The following is a 19724-nucleotide window of genomic DNA, read 5'->3' on the forward strand; positions in this document are numbered from 1 at the left end:
GGCAGTGCTACAAGGTCTTCATGGAACAGACCTTTTGTTTTAAGAGTACTGATAGAATGATCTGCCGTAAATTTGTCTAATCCTTTTTTGAACCCCTTTTGTATTTTCATATTCAGAAAACAAGTTCTAGAAGTACAAAGAACTGATTTTATAAGGTCTACATTTTCATAACACGTTTATTTTAGGACATGTTCAAGAACATGTATGCTCTAGCAGATAGGCTGAAACTGAACACTGCTGTAAAATATGGGCCCCATCTTTCTTCTCATCCTCATGGAATCCTGCTAACCAGTGACTTAGGTGATAGAAGAACTGAGTTGTGATTTCACACTGGTATGAGGTATTAAGGCATCATGTAGCCCAAAAGATGTCTGTCTAGTGGATGGGTGGGTTTAAAGTCCAGTAAAATTATACATTTCGTATAGTTTTTCTATATTTCAGCTACAGTTCAGATCAGTACCTTTTCCTATATGTAGGATAAGTATCTACCTGTATATAGAATCATAGAATGGTTTGGGTTGAAAGGGACCTTAAAGATCATCTAGTTCTAACCCCCCTGCCATGGGCAGGGACACCCTCCACTACACCAGGTTGCCCAAAGCCTCATCCAACCTGGCCTTGAACACTTCCAGGGATGGGGCAGCCACAACTTCTCTGGTCAACCTGTTCCAGTGCCTCACCACCCTCAATGTAAAAAATTTGTTCCTTATGTCTGACCTAAATTTACCCTCTTTCAGTTCAAATCCATTACCCCTTGTCTTACCAACATATACCCTTGTAAAAAGTCCCTCTCCAGCTTTCTTGCAGGCCCCCTGCAGGTACTGGAAGACTGCTCTTAGCCAGAGAAAGTTATGCAGAAATGATGAAAGGATTTGCTAAAAAGCTTTACTTATCATCCTTGTTTCCCTAAAGTTAATGTCAGACTCTATTTTAACATCTATAAGGTCATGATTTCAATGAGATCAGGCTTGATACATTGTTTGAGATCTGTATATGTTGCTATACAGTCAACAGACAGCATTATAGAGGTAATCTACAGTATTGCATTTCCAAAGTATATAGTTTCTTAATTTCTTTCTTAAAACTCTTGTCAGTTCCTGAGAGTCGGGAAATTATTTGTGTATATGCAAAATTTTATAACTGAAATGGTGTTGAACAGTTATTAGTTTGAAAATGTCATTCTAAGGAGTGTTTGAGTAATAGGAATTAAAGGACGATTGGCCATTATAGTTGTTCCGATCTTGAAAGTAAATTAGAACATCTCAATATGAGTTAATCACCCAAGAATATGAATCTCTTGCTTCCGATATTTGTGCATGTTCTAAATGCAGCAGTCTGCACTGTCTCGACTGAATGTCACTTTTGTGCTCATCACAGAAGCTTGTAGATTAATCATCAGTTTTACTAGTGATAGAGGCTTAGACACTTTGAATGTCAGGAAATACACAGATATGTTAGTAAAGATTCTTAAAGTGCCTTAGTAAAGTAGCTTGTGATGCAGGGCTGGCATGTCTGGTACAGTAGTATTTGAGAAAATATATGCTTTTCACAGAGATATAGTTTCTTCGCTTTGTTTTCTTGATTTATGCTGAGAAGTACATGGTTTGTGTTTAAAAATAGTTATGTTAATTTAAATTTTTCTTCAAGTGTTCAAGAATGTGCTCTATTTCTTCCCCAGCTGGAATCGTTGCTTTCATACAAGTTAAGTATTTAATGGGTTTCACCGTTACACTTTTTAACAGCAGAACGTGTCACTTTCTTCCCTTGTTTCAAATCGATATGGACTGAATTAAGATACTCTCTTCACATATTATAGAATAATAGTTGGAGGACATTGATGAGAAATGTTATCCTGTTGTTTGCTCAGTTTTGAATAATAGGAATTTATCTTTTTTTTTTTTTTTTTGTCTCACAGCCTTCTTTCTTCAATAACATATTCTCCCAAATCGGAACGTAAAACGCCTGAGCCTTTAATACCAGCAGACAGTGATAATGAAAAGGGGGAAAGGAATGGGAAGAAAGTCTGTTTCAGCGTGACAGGTGATGAACAAGAAGATTCTGGTCATGATACCATCAGCAACAGGGATTCTTACAGGTAACTTTACTAATAGTATTTTTGTCAACTGAATCAAACCTGTGGGTTTGGAAACTGTCAAGTGGCTATGAAGACTATCAGAATATAATGATTCTGACGTTTCTAGCAGGAATAACTGTCCTCAAGATGTGTTACAAGTTGTGTAAAATAAACTCTTCTATGAGTACAGTAGATCTTGATATCCCTAACATTGATTGGATATCACAGCCAAAGCTGTAAAGCTTTACTTTAGACTGCCTGTCTTATAAAAACCAGAAATTATTTCTGTTGTTATATTCCCCAACAACAACTCAAATATCTGCTATGCAAAGCAAGATGCCAGAGCCACCTTCCTGATTTAAAGAAAAAAAAAACCCATCTGTTTCTCAACAGATATTCCTCACCTTCTTCCGCTCTAAATATTGTAGCATCATCTCATCTAGGGAATTCAAAATGCATCACATATACTGTGAATGAAAATACAAAAAATTTTGAAAAGGAACTAGTAATTATAGCAAGCATAGGTCTCATAATTTTCTGTTGCATAGAGAGAATTGGTTGACTACATGATATAAAATCTAAATTAAACTTTTACCTGCAAGTAAAATAAAGGTTCATTATTTGTTCATTATCATGGTTCATTATTATGTTCAGAAAGTAGAATCTCAGTAGGGTCATAATTTTTCTACAGAACCCTGTGTTGCTGAGATCTCTTTCATAAGCTAATATTTGATTACTGCGACATGGTAGATAGGAACTCTTTGCCAGAGTAGAAACAGGAATGTATGTATAAATTTGAACAGAAATAAATGTAGAGATAATTTGCACTGATTAAGTCCATCTTGTTCTAACCGTTGTGGACACACAAGCAAAGTGCTCTTCCAGCTGAAGTGTGTTTAGGGGTTTCTGCGTGTCCATGATGTGTCAAACTGACTGTGCAGGAGCCGCTTCAGTGGCCTGCGCTTGCTCCAGTTGGGAAGTGCCCCACTTGGCACAAGATTTGTATGTGGAGAAATAAGGTGTGACTTAGGACATGAGTGTCATTTCATTTAAAATATTTCTTTATTCTGATTCCAGCCATTTGTAGTTCATTTTGGCTGTTTAGGAATGATAAAATCTAGGGCTCCATATGCAGAATAATCATAAAATCTGTGAGTTTAGAACAATTGTTGGAGTGAGATTGAAATTTTTTGTTTCTTTGCTTAAATAATTACATTAGGCAATACTGAAAATCTCCACATCCCATAATGCCACTTTGGTTATTATTAGAACTAGTCGGCTAATTTCAGCTGTTAGAATGCTCTCATTTTGTGCTCTAGGGTCTCATTCTAAACCTTACAATAGAACACAATAAAAATGCAGAATGATATAGCAAATACATCTAATCTGTTTCTCATTTTCCTGTGTTTTATTTTCTCATGCTTTGCACAATCTAGTTTTAAATAACCTTCATCTTCCCTTTGGAGACTTTAACAAGTGATTAGAATTAGCTAGAAAGCATTTCTTAATATCCAGCCAGAAATTCTTAATACTCCTTGGGACTTTTCACCCTCTGTTAGGAACATGTTGTTACTGATGTCTTTTCATCTACTTAATGGATATGATTGTAACTATATCATATTGCTTCATTTAAAAGTTTTCCCCATTCACTTACCTGGTTGGCTACAGGTCCAAAACATATAGATTAGCCAAGAAATGCAAATCAATATGCCCAATCTAGTAAAAGATCACTTCTGTATTTACAAAAAAAAGAAAACAAGTAGGGAGCACATGGGTACATGTGTAACTGCAGCATGATATATGACATATAGATGTGTATATCTTGGTGAATGGGTACACCCAATTCATAAAACCAAAACAAATCATTATATATAAATATCCTTTAGGTACGCTTCTACATCATCTTGTATTCACTTGGGTTTTTAAGACTCCCTCTGCTGGATAATTAGTTAAGCATTTCCTGTGTTGAAACTAAATGATCTTCATGGGACTAAATAACTCTGAAGACTTCAAATTCAAATTTATCTTAATAGGATTTTTAGTACAAAAGGCTATGTTTTTCTCTGTTTATGCTGCAGAAGTAGGTATATTCTCCATATATTTTCTGTACAGAGCTATTTTTTTTGAGAGAAGAAAGCAGAAAAAACCCTACACATTTTAATCCCCAAATTGCCTTACTAGACCAATGTGGGAAACGTTTTGTATGCATAGAACTTTTCACTGAAGTCACAGATGTAAATGTCTGTACATCTCTAACAAAACAAACAGCTGGAAGAGATGGGATCATAAACTATGTTTTGGCTGGCTATATTTTTAGGCAAAAATAGCTTTTAGTTAAGGTTTTGGTGCTACTCAGATGGATCAAATCTCTTCTAGACCCATAATGGACTCTAGTTTGCTAGTCATAAACCAGAGTATTTCATCGTTTGTATTAGCTATGGACTGTGAGTACAGAATTTAAGTGTGGGGTTACTAAAACATTTGAGGCCACAGTTTCAAAAACTGTCACTTGTGTAAGAAAAGTGGGTTGTTTTGAGTTGAAAGTGTATATTATCATTCTGCAAGTGCTTGTTCACATGCAAGGTGAAGGGAGACAATTGAATCATCTATTTTGGGAATCTGGTCCTCTGAGTCCTATCAGAACTGCAAATTAAATGATAGCCTAAGTATAGGGATCTTTACTGTTGATAAAGAATTGTACAGACCATCTCATCATTAAATTTAAAAGGGAAAAAATTTCCATAACTTTGATACAGAGCCTGTGTTAAAAGACATTACTTAACTTCCTTTTTTGATTTTGTGTTTGTTTTTTTTTTTCCAAGCGATTGCAACAGCAATAGGAACTCCATTGCCTCATTCACCAGCATTTGTAGCAGTCAGTGCAGTTCTTATTTTCACAGTGATGAAATGGATTCAGGTATGTTTAGAAAAGTCAGCTATGAATCTGTCATCTGTTCCTTTTATTCAGTTTTACGCTTTTCATTTGCCTGCAGTTTTGTTGTTTCTGTTTTAAAAAATGGCATCCTCCTTGGTAATAGAAGTGTATTGTTTTGCTTTTGCCTAGCTAGTGCTGCACTTAAGAGTCCTGCTGTGAAAGCAAGCCAACATTCCAGCATCTCTGTGCATAGACTGAATTAGAGCTCTTAGAGTCACTGCATTTAACCGCTTTAATGCCTTGACCTTGACAGTCTGTTATGTTGCACAGAGTAAGGAGCATTTTAGGTGAGTGTGGAATGCTCTCCCAGCCTGCGTCAGCACCCGGATGGCAGGATATGGCTGTGTATGTTTGTAGGAAGGAATGTGAGACCACATAGAAGCGCATTCTTGTTTATGCCATGACAAATTGAAGTTAAATAAATGCAGCTGCTAACAGGAATGAGATGGGTTTAACTGCATGTACTACAAGGTCATATACTCAGGGACTAATAATAAAAAACGTTAGCTCTGAGCTAGGAGTTTATCATTTGGGAACGATTTATGAAAAGAAAGAACTGGGCATATTAGTTGAATATGGGCCACCAGTGAGACTTGGCCATAGAGAAGGCAAGTTTTATTGCTGATTGTGCCAGGAGAGGTATTTTTAGTTGGGACAGGAAAGTATTAATGACATTATCTAAGGTATCTGAGATACCTTGTGAATAATGCAATTCTTGGCAGCTCCTTTCCAGAAATGATACATACAGAGCTTAGTAGATACAGAGGAAAGGATGAAGGACATAAAGAACTGTTAATAAAAGAGGACACTCAAGATCTGTATCTTTAATTTAAGATATAAATGACCGATGTACACTTGTGCAGCATCAAGCTGAAGAACAACTGAGGTGCCTAAAATAGTGAGTCTGTGCTAGCCAAGCACAGATACATTGTTCGAGTTAATAAATACTGCGGCTCAGTGAAACTCCCACTCTCCTGATGACTTAATTTTCTCCTAGTTCCAAAGCTAACCTGGTTAATTCCAGATCAGGGCTCTTTGTCACTGTGCTCCATCTGTTGCAGTTAAAATCCTGTGAAGGGTTATAACTACTGGCTGTAAGGACATCTAAAGGAGCTAAAAAAAAAAAGAGAGAGAAAAGTGCTATTTAAGTGTTTCACTGACATAAGAAAAATGACTCTAGATTGACCATGAATAAATTTGGATTATAAATTATGAAGTGGCTGCTTCTTATCTGTCATGGCAAAAGCAAGGAGGAAAACCAGTGTTAAGCTCAATTTTTCACAGCTTTTGAGAGTTCAGGTTGCATCACCTGTTGCCTGAGAGAGCGAGTGGCTGAGGGCAGTGACCTAGGAGAGTCCTTCTCCTTTGTACTCTCTCAGGAGATGATGTGGTATGTACTACTAAAAGCTTAATTTCAAATACAGGATTTGGATGCTGTGTTTTGTCTGAATTACTAAAATCTCAGAACCATTTCATTAGACTGTGAATTGTCTGTAGAGTCCTGTAAAAATTTTATGGTGAATGCATTTCAGTGACTTTGTGGTCTGCTATATTAGGTTCACACTAAGTCATTTAATCTGGTGTTTAGGGTGTTCTCCAGTGCAGAAGAATCGTGTGTTCTGGTCATGGAATGGTTGAGATTTGAAGGGACCCCTTGAGATCATCCAATCCAATCCTCTGCTCTAGCAGGGTCATCTACAGCAGGTTATCCAGGACCGTGTCCAGTTGTGCTTTGAATATGGTCCTTTCTCTAAGAGCAATTTCTGCATTATTAAGTGACTACTAAATGCAAAATATGTAGGGAGAATGGTTACTATAATCCTGAAAGCCTAAGCATCAGTCTGTGTGCAAAGCAGATTATCTAGGATATAAAGATTTTGGAAAATATGATGAAAATTCTAAACAATTTTTCATTTTAAAATATTTTTCAGGCGATGAGCTTCCCTTAAGTGTTCGAATCTCCCATGATAAACAGGACAAGCTCCATAGCTGTTTGGAGCATCTTTTTGGTCAAGTATGAGAATATTTTTCTTGGCATTGATACTAATGTTTGAGCTTTGCTCTTTAGCAAATACTTCTTTTTCTTTTTACTTTTGCTTTCCACTGTTTACTGGGATGGTATGTATTTACTCATTCTCCTTCAGTTTTCTGTAAATAGTTCAAAACAGGTCCTTAGGTTTAGTCTGACATTCCCCAACTTGTTACTTTAACTGCAGCCATTAGGTAAGAAAGAATTCAAAGCTGCTTTTCTGTAGTTCATATTTCTTAAAGAAAGAATTTCTAATTGTTGCTGTAAAAAAGATCTTTCTCACAAAACCTTGATCCCAACAGGTCGATTCAATTGTCAATCTTCTGAAAGGACCAGCTGTGATGAGGGCCTTTGAGCAGACAAAATACTTTACACCCGGTCGAGGCCTCCAAGGTAACATTTAATTCTATCTATGAGAATCAAAAGGCAGCTTGAAGGGTACATGGATATGGCCATCTACTCCTTGAGCTGGGTGTTAAAGAACTGATTTTGCTTAATCTTGGCGTGTTCTGCAATAATTGATTGTTGAAATCTTTGTTAAGTAGATCTTATTGTTAGCTGAAAACTGGCTTACGCTTTTATTGTACAACATATGAAAGGATTTCAGGTTTGTTGGAAAGTCAGCTTTAAATGGTAGACTCTGACTGTAGAATTTCTGAGGTTTTTGAAGCAAGAAACAGGTTTTGTATATTGCAGGTGGTTTTATTGTATTTTTTTCTCAACTACTGAAGCCATTTCGGATCTATTTTATTACAAATGCCAGATTTTTATTCTTTTTTTTTTGTAGCTATATTCTCTGTGAACGTAATTTATAAATAATTTGCAAATGTAAATGTGTAGTCACAATAATATTTATGCAAAATATATGCATGTATAAGTATTATTCTTTAAAAAAAAATCTTGTATGTAGTTTCAGATACTCTGCTAACGCTCACATAGCTGCTTAAGTGTAGGTTTATAAATAGGTATCTGGTGGTAGCCATAAGATTGTGTTGAAAAATGCAAAGGACTTCTTTCAGTGAATCGAGGTTGTGGTTGTTTTTTTTTTTTGTTTGTTTGTGGTTTATTTTTTTTTTAAAGAAGAAAAAAGCTCAGTGGGAGATTGAATGTTGCATTAATATGTATAATAGGTTTGGTTATGAGTTTATTGATCCTGCATGTGTCTTTAGGCAAAGAAAATCAATTTTAGGTGGCCAGAGGGTAGATCTTTGGCTTTTATAAATCACCAAAATCCCACTGAAGTCAACAGAGCACAGTTACTGTACCCTAATTATCTGGTTTTACAAAGCCTGAAGTACTTCCCTCTCACTGAATTTGCGTGGAAGACTGTAGAACCTCCACTTTCTCTTTTTTCCCCCTTATTTTGGGACCAAGATAACAGAGACGAACCTAAAGCATTTCTGGTCTCTTGTCTTTCTCAGTGTTTCAGATTAAGTACCTGGCAGGCTCACACAACAAAATGTTATCCTTTCAGTGGTGTAATAAATATTCAGTTAGATACAAGATGTGGCCATGCCAGATATTTTTTTCTTGATCTGCACCGTCTTCATGAACCGTAGAAGGAGCACTTAAATGATTTGAATGATGGACTAGGTTAAGCAATAAGTAATTTTGGTTTAAGTTTAATTTTGTTTGAATTAATTTTGCCTCTAAAAGTTCCAGGGTCCTGCTTACTCCATGGAGACAGGTACCTTCTATCTATGTACCTGTTCAGAAAGAATCATGTTTGGGAATGTTGCTCACTCTCTCCTGTTTGACTAAGCAGGGAGCTTAGTATGACTGTTAGGCCTGTCCTAGCTTTAACTAGGGTTAAATAAGTTGACAACCCCTTGAGCTGTGAAAACATTTAGGAAGAAATAGTGTCTTACTGTGGTTTTCTCAGGAGGTTTAAGCAGAAAAATATAATTTTTGTCCTTGCTTAGAGTTTCAGCAGGAAATGGAACCAAAGCTTAACTGTCCAAAGAGGCTACGACTCCACATCAAGCAAGACCCTTGGAACCTCCCCAGCAGCGTCCGAAGTCTTGCCCAGAATATCAGAAAATTTGTTGAAGGTTAGTAAGAACAACATGACCACTTCATTAATGATAGAGAGCCTGGAGAAGGGAAGGGGAAAGATACAATTGCTTCATGTTGCAGCCAGGCAGTGTTTGCTGAACACAGTGTAGTCTCTGGGAAATGCCTGAATTTCAGGACTTTTGTGTTCTCACTAGCCAGGTGAGTGGAGTGTATATCAGCTGTCTCGTGCTCACCCTATTGGCTTCAGATACTGAAGAGAAAATACTCTCTTCTGACAAGTGAAAACAAACGAACCATATGTTGCATGTGCTACGTTATTTCAGTTGCTGCTGAAGTCCAGTGGGCTTGACTGATTTGTTACAGAACTTCGTGGGATGACACACCAAAACGGGGCTTTCCTTGAAATTAAACTCCCTTTTTTTCTACCATCTTAAGTGGAAGCATGAGGCTTCTGTAGGACAACTTTTGTCCTATATCTTGCTGTTATCAGTCATTGATCTGGAATCATTATTCCTCTAAAATCATGCTCCCTCTTCTGCCATGAAGCCAAACTTTTTCCACTGGTTTTCGCTTACTCCATCACAACTGATCCTATCACTCCTCCTCCTTGACCTCCTTCCCACCACTGTCTAAAAGTTACCTAGTACTCTGCTCCTCTTCACCACCAGTTGACAATGTGAGCTGGGGTTTTCTGCTCTCTCCCCTGGCTTCATAAGATAGTAACTGGGATTTCCTCTCCAGAAGATCTTGTTTGTAGCTTCTGCTTTATTTCCTGTGCTGTTTGATAGAGAAACAGAAATAATGAGCAAAATTATTTTTATAAAACTACTTGCACTAGGAGTCTACGTGGGAACAAAAACTTGTGTCAGGTCTAGCTTTAAATGAATTGTGTGTGTATTTAGCTTCTTGTGTTTTGTTGGCTAATTTCCATGGTGTCCCATAAAGAAACTGCTAAATTTCAGATTACTGGAAAAGAACTTTGTGATAAGTTTTATTAAGATAAACCTCCAAAACCCAACCAGCCAAACCAAACAAACTCCTCTGACTTTTGGTATTTTTCATTTTAGATACAATCATATTTTCAGACCCTGGGTTAGAAAATTATAAAAACAACCACAAAAATATCTCCTATTTTTGGAGTCAATCACAGTGAATTAACTCTCCAATACTAAGACTACTTCTTTTAGTTTAATAGTGGCTGTCACTGAGTGAAAAATGAATAAATATTTTTGGATCATTTTTTCTTCAGATGTATCTTCAGCCTACACTGAATTATATTCAAAGATTAATCATGGTTTCTTTCACAGTTCAGGAGGAATGGAAATGAGTCTTTAACAGTCCTGCATTGACTCCCTTCTAAAGCCAAGCCTAACAGACCATTTTCACATAAGTTGTTTGCCCATAAATAGAATTAATAGTCTTAACTCATTTCAACATTGGTCATATACCCACAATATTTTACTGAGGTTATTCAGATAAATTTGGTTTTTAATCTACCACAAAATTTTGTGGGAGAGTTCAGGAAGGTCCAAATGACTTGCTGCCTCTCTGTAATACAAACCTTTTTTTATAATGCAACTATAATGTAATGATGATATTTATCAGAAGGAATCTTGATGTTTACAGAGCAATAAAACTGTTGGCATTTTATAGCGTTTTAGAAATTAGGATCAAAAAAGGCTTTCTCTTGTAATAAATTACAGTAACTGACTATTGCAACTGTAGTGCTTGTGAATGGTGCATGGTTCAGAGAACTAAATAGCAAAAGGCATTATTCTTGTGCTGTTCAAGGAGAGCACACATTCTGCCTTACCTTCCCTCGTCACTGTGTCTCAGAAGTTGTCTGCCCATTTTAAATATTTTTGGCTCTCCCTTTCCATCCACAGCATCTGAGCTTTTGTCAGAGATTTCCAACAGCTGGCTTCTGTGCCATCTTCTTAACCAAATACATGGGTTTACATGTAAAATGATCATTTTATGTCGTTTATTCACCATCAGTCTTTAAATCTTTCTATCATCTTGTGGTATATTTTCTTTAATTTGATTCCTATTCCTGCCCCCACCCCCCTTCTCCCCCCCTCAACCTGGTATCACTAACACATGTACCTGAGAAGTACTCTGGAGAATCTACATCTTCCTCATAATTTTTATTTGCCTGTGGGACCAAGGAGTTGGTGTGATGTAAAGGATACCTGAAAGCCTAGGCTCTTGTGGAGTCCCTGGCACAAATAGCATGAAGGAGAAACAGGAGAATGGAAGTAAATAATTACTTCTCAAGCCTTAGTTTCCAAGGCATGTCTGGACAGGTATATGTAATTCAGTGTTGAAAAGATTCAGGGCAGAAATGTGCCCTTCAGGCAGTTTTGGGAGACTGCTGTTATTTAGACAGGCTTAGGCCTGTATAAATTAAATTTGAGACACAACCACCAGCTGCATCTAACTGAAATCAGATGAGCATGAAGTAGGCTTAAAAATGCTTTAGCAGCTAAATTTTCCCTTCATATCTTCATTTCTTGTTTTCTTCTTTCCAATCTTGCCATTGCGCATTGTGCTCACAAATGGTCAGGATACGTAGAACCAGTAGTACAGCTCTGAGCTATTCCTGATGGAAAACGTTAACACATAGCATAGTGATTTACCTCCCTGTTTTCCCTTGTATTCACCTGATCCAGGAGAAAACAAAAGGTGTCCCCTAATTTGACTGCTTAATTGGGCTTATGAGAATAAGTTGAACAAATTTGTGGGATTTTAGAAGAATGTTCATGTTTGTTTATATGTAAAAGACAGTATTTTCATAATTGAGGAAAGCAGATATATTTGTCTCTTCTAGCAGGTTCTAGAGGAAGTAGTCAAAATAGAAGACAGATAGAACTTAGTTCACCATGGAGAAAAGAACTGTAATTAAACCCTCCAATTTTGTAAACATACTTTACCATTATTGATGAATTCTAAAGTAGGGATGAATGCTTTCAGTAAATGCATCTCCTTATTGAAAACTGACTCATTTTTACTTTCATAAGAATATTACAGGTTATTGTAATTTTTTACTCTTTATTCTGTTGCATTGTAGAAAGTGTTGTATTAGATCAGAGTGATTAGTGCTTTAAAACAGAAGGAGACATGGGAGCCCTGAAAGAATGAGACATTTAAAGTCATAGATCTTAGGATTCCTTTTATTTACTTTGTTTAATAAGTACGAAGAAAGGGGAAAACTCAAAATGCCTTGAGGATGATCGTGCTGGTCTGTCAGTTTTCTTTTTATTAGTATTGGAATTGGGAGAACAATTTTTAAAAAAACCCAACCAAACCTTTCTTGACGGTTAATCTAAAACATATGTGGAGATTGCTTTGTCTCATTTCATTGATCATACCATATCATTAGAGAAATAAAAGTTTTCTTTGGTTACAGTAAAAGGCAGCCCTAGAAGGCTAATCGAGTTGATAGAATTGAAGAGTTCTCTGAAATAGCATACAGATTCTAGGAGGATTTCTCTGGAGCTAAGTAATGAAAGAAATGATAAAAGTTGTTTCTTGGAGTGACTGGGCCTACTAAATAGTTAAACCGATAAAGACAAGTTGTTGGCACAGGCAGATCTTTGAAGATGGACTGCTTGATTTTGGAGTGGGAGAGAGCAGTAGTCAGGGCCACTGAATGGAGAAAGAATAATGTAGGTGCAGGATTTTGGATGTACATGAGATATGTAACATGAGAATTGGAAAGCACAAGAGGAAAAGCTGAGGGATGACTCAGGTAGGAACCAGAAAAATCAACAAGATGGATGGAAAGAAGAGGACCTTCAGAAGGAGAGTAAAACCAAAACTGGCCAGCATAACAACACAAAGGTGTAAAGAGAAATAAGAGGAGGAGAAATTTTTGTAGCTGTGTTTTCCCAAAGAAAAAAAAGGTAAGATTTTTGGCCAAAAGAAGAGGTGCTTTAGAGCAAGTCAGGTTTCTAGTCAGCTAGTCACATAACTGTATGAGAAAGTGCAGTTGTTTTGCTAGCACAATAATTTTAAGTTTAATCAGGAAATCCTATGCAATTGAGAAAGTTCACATGTATTTCAATTTAAATTAGGAGTGAGGTGCGAAGGAGCCATTCAGTCATTAAAGGTAGAAAAAATGTATTTCAACTTCAACCATAAAACAGGCAGTGTGAATCTCAGTGTTATTTCAAAAATATTTTCAGATGTGAGAAACAAAACTAAAATCTAGCCTTTACTGGCAAAGATCAGAATAGCAGAATAGGATGAGGGGGGAAACAAAAGAATGTTTAAGACTAAAAGAAGTTGAAGCCATCTTGCATTACAAATCATATAATGTAATGAGAAATTGCTAGGGAGTTATTCCTTTCCATACACCATGTAGCAAGAAGGGTGAAAATTTCCATAGCATTTGGAATTTGTTCTCTTCTAACCCCAGGAAAGTCTCTACTTATACAAATAATCTGAAAATACTCTCTTGCCTGTGGGTATATTTTGAAATGGAGAAGACTTATAGCAATGATAAAGGAGAGTTGCAGTGTCCCGTAATTTCCCATAAGCAGGAAATCATTATTTATAGATACCTCAGATGATTTTGAATTCAAAGATCCAATAAATTTCATATGAACCAAGCTGCAAGTAATAGCCTCAATGTATCTAAACTCTTCAGATAAAAGCTGTATTTCCCTATACTGTATTTTCAGTTGCTAAGCTATGTTCAGACTTCAAGATTCCAAGTTATTAATCTCTGTAAGGTTTTTTTCAAAAGACAGACGGCTAAGGCAAGGACCTATCACCAGGCAATTTTCAAGAATAACCAGTAATTTAGAGTGGTTTTTGATGCTTGTTATTTGAGATATGGTGGGCATGCATTTCAGAAGCATAGGCACTGCCAGTTCTTTTCACAGTGCATGTACAGCATGGACGAAGATCAGACTTGAAAGGTTTTCTTCTTTTTTTAAGCATAATCACCTTTGGGGAAGATTCTGGCTTTTCATAGATGTGTTCAAGTATACACAGAATCTAGACTGTGCTGTTGATACAGTCAGCTTCAGTGTCAGTTCCATCGTCTGAGTTATATTCAAATGTCAAACAATTCAGATTTCAAACCTATTAGGTTAGTTTTAGTAGGGGGCAACATATTCCCAAATTGTCCTATTGTCCATATACCCCATAGCAGCTCTACTAGTCCATTGAGCAGGGCTTAGAATAGGACTGCATAGAAAATTTGGTGTATGAAAGAAAGTTTGGAAAGATGTGAAAACGTGTAGTAGCGGTGTGTTCCTACAGGCAGTTACTGCAGGACAACTGGTGTGCTGGAAGTTTGACACTCTCTAAGGTTATGGCAGCTTTTTAATGTGCCCGTTCCTTACAGGAGTGGTTAACACATTTAAATTTGTGGTTTTGTACACAATTTGTGGTAGAGAGGAAGAATCACTTCCTTCAGCCTGCAAACTTTGAGACCCAGCCCCCCTGCCCTTGCAAAAAAAAAAGGGGAAAAAAAAACCCCAACAACAGTGTAAAGAGAAATAAAACCAAATTTTTGTCTGTGTAAATTAAGACTTTTTTAAAATCTGTACCTTTTTACTTCATAGATTAAGTGAAAAGAAATGTTTGAAGCAAAGTAAAATCCTGAAGGCTGAGAATGAAGTGAAAATGCTGTTGTATTTTTCCTGGATGCTTTGGTATACATTAGAATCAGGATAATTTGAGATTTTTAAGTATGGAATGAGAGAGGGAAACGAAAAAGGAAAAAAAAAAAAGAAAAATTGAGGTAGTGTGGGAATCAGTGAAAAACGGTCTTGGTTTTCAAAGTTTTGAGACTGGAATTCTTCATGTGTGGACTTGCACTGGCCAGCTGGTACACATGTGCTCTGAGATAGCAGCTGCCTCTTCATGTGTCCTGCTCAGTGCTGGTGCTTTTGATTATTATCAGTTTTATCAAGTCATATGTAAAATGAAGTGAAGTTGAGATTTATTACTGTTTTGTAGGTATAAATCAGGATTGTCTATACAAGAAATCGAAGTTAAGCTGGTATAAAATCAGAAACTGCAAATGCATTATTATGTTGATGAAAACACTTTAACCATGACCTCAATATGTTTTCTTTTTTCTTTAAGAGGTGAAGGCACGAATACTCTTGGCACTTCTTGAGTATACAGGTAATTTGGCTGTTTTGGGAGTGGGGGAAATGAACGTGGATGGTTTGAGTTTTATTTTTCTTTTGGACAGAATACTGTGTTTAGAGAAAGGGGAAAAATCCCGGATATGATAACCTGATAATCAACAACTTTATCCCTGTGTTTACAGTGAGGATTCCTGAAGAACACAACAATTCCAAAGACATTTCTAACAAACATTGAACGTTTTTTTTGGTTTGGTTTTTTTTTTTTTTTTTGGTGCAAAATACCTTCTCTGGTCATTTACTTTGGATCTTGGCAGATGAAGTTAACTATTAAATACTGAGCTTGTGCACAGTACTTCTCCTGGTTTTCTTCTTTTTTTTTTTTTTCCAATTTGCTTTCTTTTTTCTTTTTTTGTCAGATTTCTTCCAAATAATATAAAAGTTTTCAGTAATTCCTCAATGTTTTAAAATAAGAAATTACCTGAGAAAACACCCCAGACTTTTTTAAATTAGTTTTCCCTATTTACATCGTTTTATAAGTTTGTAAGTTCTGTAGTTTAGTTGGTATAAAAATCTCTTGGTAAAAAGAGCCTAAAGTGCTGTCGTATGCAGTATCTGATGTTCAAGTAGTATTAAATGAGATTTGGAAATGAGGAGTTGGAGACTCAAGAGAGCTGCTTCAGAAGCAGGCAATACCGAGGAAGGCACTGAAAGTCAGCTGCTGTTAGACAAATAGAGATAAAATTGAGCAAAGTGAGGAGAGAGTGTATGTTGGGTTTAAATCCCTGAGGGCTGCTGTGACATTGGGAAGCTTTTGACCGTGGAGAAGCCAGTGGGATTTTTGAAGCTGGACACGGGTGGAGTTTTTAAAGATGAAAATTCCGTCTGTACTGGCTTTTGCACAACTTGAGAGATTGTGGAGAGAGAGGTTAATTTTAATAATCAGAACAAAAAGCAATGAGTCATGGTGCAGAAGCACTAGTGATTAGACCATTTATGGAAAACATTCCTGAGATCCTGAGGCTGGAAAATTGAATCAAAATTATAGAAAAAGAGTGGTCACTATTATCAATAGTCGAAGAAAAGATCGAAGAAGATCTTAGGAGAAAAACAGACAGAATGGAGTTACTTTTGGAAATACTAAGTCCAAGAAAAAGAATATTTTTAAAGTCAGTATTAATTTTGTGAGTACAGAATTATTTCTGCTGACTGATCCAGTCATCAAGTCTTACCAGTTCCTCAGAGAAGATGGGAAAAGAGTTAAACTTCTTAAGAGCAGAGGAATCTAAAAGTGAGAACAAAGATTTTAGGCTTTGGAAAGACCTTGATATCATTTGATCTTCTCTTGCTCTGAGAAAAATTAAATCTACCTGTACTGTTTGCGATTGATGTTTGCCTAATAGCTCATAATGATAAAAATACTTGTAGACCTTCAGAAAAGAAGGAAGCACTGAATATTTATCACAATTTTGTGCTTTATTAAGAACATGTTTCCTTTTCTAAGTCTTTTGACCTTTAGCTAATCTAATGCCTGTGCCCTCCAGAATAAATTGGTAGGTTAGCTAGTCCCTAATTTAAATTAGCTGCTAATGGTTCCACAGACTTCTACCTAGGGAGCTGTCCTGGACTTTCCTGATGCCATAAATCTCTGCTGCCTCCTGGGTATATGATGCTGCTCTGTGCTTATTTTGTAGATTTCATATTCATATATATATTGTATTTGGACAGATTGATGTTCTGGTAGCCACACTCCTATATGCCCTGTCCGCACTTTACGGCAGGCAGGCTTCATCTGCCCTACCCAGCTGGTAACTGTGGAGTTGACCAAATGATGCAGTCATGTTAAGAGCTTCTGACTATCCTTGCTTTCCTGTGGAAAGTAACCGTTTTTGTGCCCAGCTGGTTCTCACATTGCAGCAAAGAGATCTGACACACATCCGTCACCTTGTAACATCAGAAGTACATAGAATTGATGGCGTGCACATTAAAATCTACAAGATATACATTGCTTATGAAGAACTACTTTAAATTCCAAATTTAAAACATTTTTAAACATGTTTAATGTTTAAATGTAAACATTCCAAAATGTTTATATATAATTTTAGATTTATAAAATAATCTTTTAATGTGGAAAATGGCAGTTTTGGTTGTGGAGTACTATTTACTGGGAATAACATTAGGCTGTAAACTTGTAATTTATTTTACATTAAAATTACTTGTTTTCTCAACAAAGAAAAAAAATCCAGCCCAGTTCCTTTGCTGTTAATTAAAGTCTTACTCCATTTTTGCTTTTTTTCTTTTGGCTTTTACCCATCACAGATAGCGAAATACAACTGAGGCGAGACATGGTCTTCTGTCAGAGCCTAGTGGCCACAGTCTGTGCTTTTTCAGAGCAACTAATGGTGGCCTTAAATCAGATGTTTGACAACAACAAAGAATATGAAATGGAGACACTGGAGGCCAGCAGAAGGTGGTTGGAACAGATAGCCAGTGCGGGTCTTCTTCTTCATTTCCAGTCCCTGCTCTCGCCTAATCTGGTAAGACTCCTCATGTGGCATGCTTGGCCACAGACCATGTTTGTTCCCTGAACCAGTCTTAGTTATAAATGTGATTTTCTGTGTCCTTTGTGCTTAGCTTGTTACTTAATTAGCTGCCATTTGGAAAATCTGTGATTTAGATAATTACAGATACAGGAAAGGTTTATTTGTGATATGGGAAATGTGTTTTCCACAAAGACAGTGTTATGTTTGTTTTGAGTTAGGACATAGTGAGTTTACCCTTGACTCCCCACCACTATCGTAGCTGTTCCTTAGGAGTGAATGTAGTATTAGATGGTAAATTCCGTTTGCAATAAGCAGCAATGCAAAATAAATAGAATACCTGGTTTGGATAATTTCATCATCTCCTCCCTCCAACAAACAATAGGTCTGTAGTAGTTGAAGGACTAGACATGTTAGTCTGTTTTGCTTCTGTCATAGGGCAGATCTTCATAGCCAGTCAGGGCAATGGCAAATCTATTCTTTCTTCAAAAGGTTCAGTGAAGAGCTATGGCTTAAGAAACAAATAAAAAAGGGACATGGACATGGCTTTGTAGTCCTCTGATCCCAGTTATCCAAAGTGCTTCTTCAGCTATTTAAGCTGCTTCTCGCACTAGACTGGTTCCTGCTAACCTGAAGAACTGCGAAGTAGTCTGCGCAGCCTGCTCCGTGGCACTCTTCTCAAACTCTGCAGTTGCTCACTGAAAATAACTGATTTGATACATCCTACTGTATAAAAGTCCACGCAAATAACAGACCATGTTCCTCGTATCAAAGGTCTTCTTTCTGGGCAGCAAATTGCTGACGAGTGGTCCTGATAAGCTTTAGAAGCAGAAGAGATCAATAAAAATAAAGGTATTTCTAAATCACAATCATAAAATATTAGTCTATGGTATTGTTGGAGAGCACTGGCTTGAGCTGGGGTGAACAACTACATCACAGGTAGTTGAGGGACGTACATGAGCTTGCGTGGGACAGGGCACGTCACAATGAGATGTGCAGCTTAAACACAGATGAAGACAGTGCCTGAAAGAAACAGGAGAGCTCTTTATCCACATGAAGAGTATGCGAAGAAAGCACGGTCAGGGGAGCTCGGGCTCGTGTCTTGAGTCTTGGATGCTTTTTAGCACCATGCAGCACCAACAACTGTCCTGTTGCTGAAGTCCTCAGAATTCAAGAGTAAATTCAATTGGTACCTGTCTTATGTTTCTCCATGTGCTTAGTCGTCATTTTATCACAAAATAACTGTTGTCTTTACAGCACTGAATACTTCTGGTTTTTCTTTGTAGTGAAAATGCATGCTATGTAGCTATTTTCGCGTAATCAGATACCACAGAATCATAGAATGGTTAGGGTTGGAAGGGACCTTAAAGATCATCTAGTTTCAACCCCCCTGCCATGGGCAGGGAAATCCTCCACTACACCAGGTTGCCCAAAGCCTCATCCAGCCTGGCCTTAAACACTTCTGGGGATGGGGCATCCACAACTTCTCTGGGCAGAATGCATTGTTGAATTTAAAATAAATAAAATACCATATTTAAACCATTAATACCATTTATTTAAAATAAATAAAATACCATACTTCATACCAGCAGTATGCATTGTTGAATTTAAAATAAAATAAAATTAAATTTAGTCTCTTGTGTCTAACTGTTCATAACCAAGGGAAAAGTATTTAAAAGCAACTTTTTCAATACCTTCTCAGCACTATTTTGCCTAGAAATGATCCATGTTATTTTAAACAAGGATATTTGAAGGAAATTACACTCGTTATGGCCAGAGTTCAGTAAAGAATGAACAGTTGTGCAGAGATTTCCCATGTCACAGAATGGTGTTCAGACTATTCTGCTGATAAAACTACTCTGTCCATAGAGACTTCATAAATGGAACCCAGAGACAAAGTATTTCTAGCAACTTTGCTTTTTCGTAAATACAACAGGGAATGCTTGTTCACTATATAGGTCAGGGAAAATAATGGTGTGGAGTTTTTTTTCCTTTCTATAATTCAGTAACCTATAGTTTGTTC

The 19724-nt window shown here is 36.8% G+C and overlaps 1 protein-coding gene across 1 annotated transcript in view; it reads left to right on the forward strand.

Annotated features, from left to right (window-relative positions):
- Positions 1–19724, forward strand: part of PREX2 (phosphatidylinositol-3,4,5-trisphosphate dependent Rac exchange factor 2) — a 181531-nt gene that overhangs the window by 119194 nt on the left and 42613 nt on the right. The window contains exons 26-32 of the mRNA XM_086609368.1: positions 1916–2095; positions 4897–4991; positions 6941–7023; positions 7341–7431; positions 8961–9089; positions 15157–15198; positions 17481–17698. Of these exons, the coding sequence (XP_086465494.1) occupies positions 1916–2095; positions 4897–4991; positions 6941–7023; positions 7341–7431; positions 8961–9089; positions 15157–15198; positions 17481–17698 (838 nt within the window). The remainder of the gene's footprint in view (positions 1–1915; positions 2096–4896; positions 4992–6940; positions 7024–7340; positions 7432–8960; positions 9090–15156; positions 15199–17480; positions 17699–19724) is intronic.

The sequence above is a fragment of the Tauraco erythrolophus genome, chromosome 3, assembly GCF_009769465.1.
Source record: "Tauraco erythrolophus isolate bTauEry1 chromosome 3, bTauEry1.pri, whole genome shotgun sequence".
Classification (NCBI taxonomy): Eukaryota; Metazoa; Chordata; class Aves; order Musophagiformes; family Musophagidae; genus Tauraco; species Tauraco erythrolophus.